Source organism: Parus major, chromosome 4 (assembly GCF_001522545.3).
Source record: "Parus major isolate Abel chromosome 4, Parus_major1.1, whole genome shotgun sequence".
NCBI classification, from domain to species: domain Eukaryota; kingdom Metazoa; phylum Chordata; class Aves; order Passeriformes; family Paridae; genus Parus; species Parus major.
In genome coordinates, this window is record NC_031771.1 from 2,273,779 (window position 1) to 2,277,366 (window position 3,588).

Genomic DNA, 3,588 nt, shown 5'->3' on the forward strand with positions numbered 1-3,588 from the left:
TGAGGTGCACCTCGAAGCACCGACAGTGGTAAAAGAGAGTGCGCCCAAGCCCTCAGTCACTGAGAAAGTGCCCAGGCACATCCTGGCTCCACAGCTCTTTCCTTCCTCTGTCTCACAGAGCAGGAGTTGTGAGCAGCGCACTTTCAGCCCATGCCAGGACACAGCCCAGACAGCCAAGTACCAAAATAGATATTTTGACTTAAGCACCAGCTCAGCACTTTGCTGGAAGAGATGGTTCCTCAGCTACTGTGGTAAGCAAAGAAAGGGAAGATATTTAGAACATGAATTCTGTATCTCTGCACGGCCACCCTCCTCCATGTCAGCCAAGGAGCTGCCCCACGGAGGCTGCACACTTGTGCTTCTATAAATTCGACTGACATTTACTGTCCTGCTAAGCTGAGGGAGTGCTGCTCGAACTGACACTGAAAGATTATGAAGTTCACACACTGGAAATAGACTTACTGGGACATCCACTTAGCCATTCTCTTGTCTAATGAGATAGTGGGCAAAATCTCATCAGTGGGCTTTAGAGATCCAGTCATGACCACACCTTTGGTCAGATAAAGAGAATGGATTAAAAAAAGGCAGCAAACAGAACTGAGTGGAACTGCCTCCCCTCACTCCTCCTCTCGTGTTAATCTTCGGTGTTACAAACATTTTCACACTTTGTCACTCCAGAACTGCCAATTCAAAATACAAGGCGCATTCATGAAATTTCTCAGGTTTCTCGTAAGAAACCTCTCTATTTTGAAATAAGGTTTGACATCATCACTTCAAGAGTAGTAATATGAAAGTAAATGTAAGTAAATATCAAATATCCTCTGTATTTACAGACTCTGAACTCTGGGTAGTCCGATAAGATTCCTGAGCATAATACAGAAGCCAGGAGAGCAGGGCTATGTTTAGGAATCCAGCTGTAGTCATTAGAGTAGGATGAAGAGGTTACAAAAGCAGTAGCGAAATCACTTCACTTCTCAAAGATGCCAGAGCAGGACAGGATTCTGACCAGCACAAACATTAAAATTACCAGCAAATCGGTCCCCCTCAGCACACCCCTGTTGGGGCACCTAAGCCCACCAGCAATGCCAGAATTAAACTTGCCCTGGGTGACCCTGCCTTGGCAGGGGGCTTGGGCTCAGGTGATCTCCAGAGATCCCTTGCAGACTCCTGCAAGGGATCTCTGGAGGTTCTAGCAATTCGGAATGAAAGCAGAAAAGAGCAGCGGACACGCGAAGAGAGGAAACTTTCTCCGCCCTGACTTTGGAGAGTTCACGCATTTCCACCGCCTCCGCGGCGCGGCTCAGCCCAGCCCCGCCCGGCCCGGCTCGGCTCCTCCCCGGAGCAGGAGCCCGGCTTAAAGCGGCGCCGGGGGGGCGGCCCCGGCGGGGTCCCGCTGCTGCAGCGCCCGGCCATGGCCCGCGACCGCGGCCCGCCCGTGCTGCGGCCGCCCGGCGCCGCCGCGCTGCCCGCCGAGCCCCGCGGCTGGGGCTGGCTGGCCGTGGGGCTCTGGCCGGCGCTGCTCGTGGGGCTGCTGGCCGCCATCGTCGCCTGGCTCTGGTACGGCGACAGCGACGGGCGAGCCGAGGCGGGCGGCGAGGAGGCGGAGGGCGGCAGAGAGGGGCCCCGACGGGCGAGCGCGGGGGCGGCGGCCACAGGTACCGGGATGGGGAGGCGATGCTCGGGGTGCGTCGGGCTGGCCGAGCCTGCGAGGACGTGGGTTGGCCGGCGCTCGGCTTAACCCGCTGCCCTTGTCCCTCCGTGTCACTTTGCAGAGGATGCTGCGGCGGGAGGGGAGCCGGTGCGGCGGGAGGCCGCGGCCCCGGGCGGCCCTGCCAAGCCAGGAGAGGATCCTGCGGCTGCTTCGAGGGAAGAGCGTAACCACGTCCCGAGCGGGGCAGTTTGGGGCGAACCTGTGGAGCTGGAGCAGCTGATCCCGAAGCACGGTGTCACGGAGCCGGGGGAGCATCCAGCTGATGTGGCCGGCAGCCAGGCAGGGGAACTGGGAGCCCAGGTGGGACAGGCAAGTGACGGATGGTTCGTGATGAATTTGGCAGGAGCCTCTGACGATGACTGTAAGGACAGGAGTGAGGAGCGGCCGTGTGAGCCGGCCGAGAGGAGGGACTTGGACCACGAAGAGTGGGAAGTTGTTTCTGAGCACCTGGTGGAAGGGGAGGAGGGCAAGGACGGCAGCGTGGAAGACTCAGACAGCAAGGAATGGGAGCAAGGAGACTGCTGCGATGGGGACTCGAAAGCAAAGAGAGTGGCAGCCGTGCCCCCCATGTTCCAGAACATCCACGTGGCTTTCCGCGTGCACTACATCACCCACTCCGAGGCGCAGCTCATCGGTGTCACGGGGGACCACGAGTGTCTGGGACAGTGGCACAGCTACATCCCCCTCAAGTGCGACAAGGATGGCTTCTGGTCCGAATCCATCAGCCTGCCCGCAGACACCAGAATAGAGTGGAAATTTATCTTGGTGGAGAATGGCAAGGTCAGACGCTGGGAAGAATGCGGTAACAGGACCCTAGTGACTGAACACGAGGATCAAATTGTTCACCAGTGGTGGGGGTACCATTAATGGGAAGGTGGAAGCTGCTGATCTAATGGCAGACCTGCCTAGGTGAATCACCGAGCCCCTAAACCTTAGGGGGGGGCTCCCCTTCCTCTCTAGGAGACCCTCTCAAGCGCAGAGCTCTGGAAATCCTGTATCGAACCACGTAAGCAGCAGATCTCCTTAGGAAATCTTTTGGCAACCTGAAAAATCAACTTTGAGTACGTGCTGAAGAGACACAAAGTAGGCTAAGAAGGCATGAGCAGCATTCCAAGCACCTGCCTGTCCAGGTGGACCTGGACCCTGGACTTGAGTTAGTGTTGCTTTGAGTGGGGCTATGGGCTGGGGAAGAGTACTGGGAGGTGTGGTTACCAACACTGTAACAGCAACTTAAGTGTTTTAGTTTGTGTAATGTACTAAGGAAACAATAAACATTTTCAGATTGACAGTTCATGACCAGCTGACCAGTGACCTCACTCTTTTTGGTAACTTTGATCCAAAGGAGCCACTTGACCTGAAATTTTAAGGAATGGCTGAGAAGTGGCCCTCCCTCGTGTAAGTAACAAAAGACTGAACCCCAAAATAGTTCATTGTCTACCCCCCTACTGTCCAGTAATCATCTCGGCTCAAATGAAAGGCTTGGCAGGCAGCTCCACTCCTGCTGAGGGGAGAGCAAAGGTCAGAAAGGACTGTCTGGGCTTAATGAGTTACTTTGTCAGGGTGGGAGCAGGCTTTTAAAAAAAAACCTGGAATGCTGTGATGGCTAGGGAATAGGGTTCTGGCTGGAACAGTCAGGTGGCATACTGAGGAACAAAACCACACTATTGATAGCAAATACTTGGCTTAAACTTGTACATGTTTTTTTAAGACAAAGCTTTTCAGCTTGAATTCATTTTAAGTTTTGGCCTTCTAGTAAGCCAGATGAAGCACAGTACTTCCAGCTTCAGCTAGTATCTATGTGATAGAAGCAGAAAGCTTCTCTGCTTCCCTGCATTTTGTATTTTTAGGTACAAAAAAAATGCTGCCACTTGAGCAAG

The 3,588-nt window shown here is 54.4% G+C and overlaps 1 protein-coding gene across 1 annotated transcript; it reads left to right on the plus strand.

Annotated features, from left to right (window-relative positions):
• The first annotated feature begins 1,396 nt into the window (after positions 1-1,396).
• STBD1 (starch binding domain 1) lies at positions 1,397-3,007 on the plus strand. The gene is made up of 2 exons (XM_015623718.3): positions 1,397-1,655; positions 1,773-3,007. The coding sequence occupies exons 1-2, from the start codon at positions 1,412-1,414 to the stop codon at positions 2,576-2,578; spliced, it is 1,050 nt and encodes a 349-aa protein (XP_015479204.1). The 5' UTR covers positions 1,397-1,411; the 3' UTR covers positions 2,579-3,007.
• The last annotated feature ends 581 nt before the right edge of the window (positions 3,008-3,588 follow it).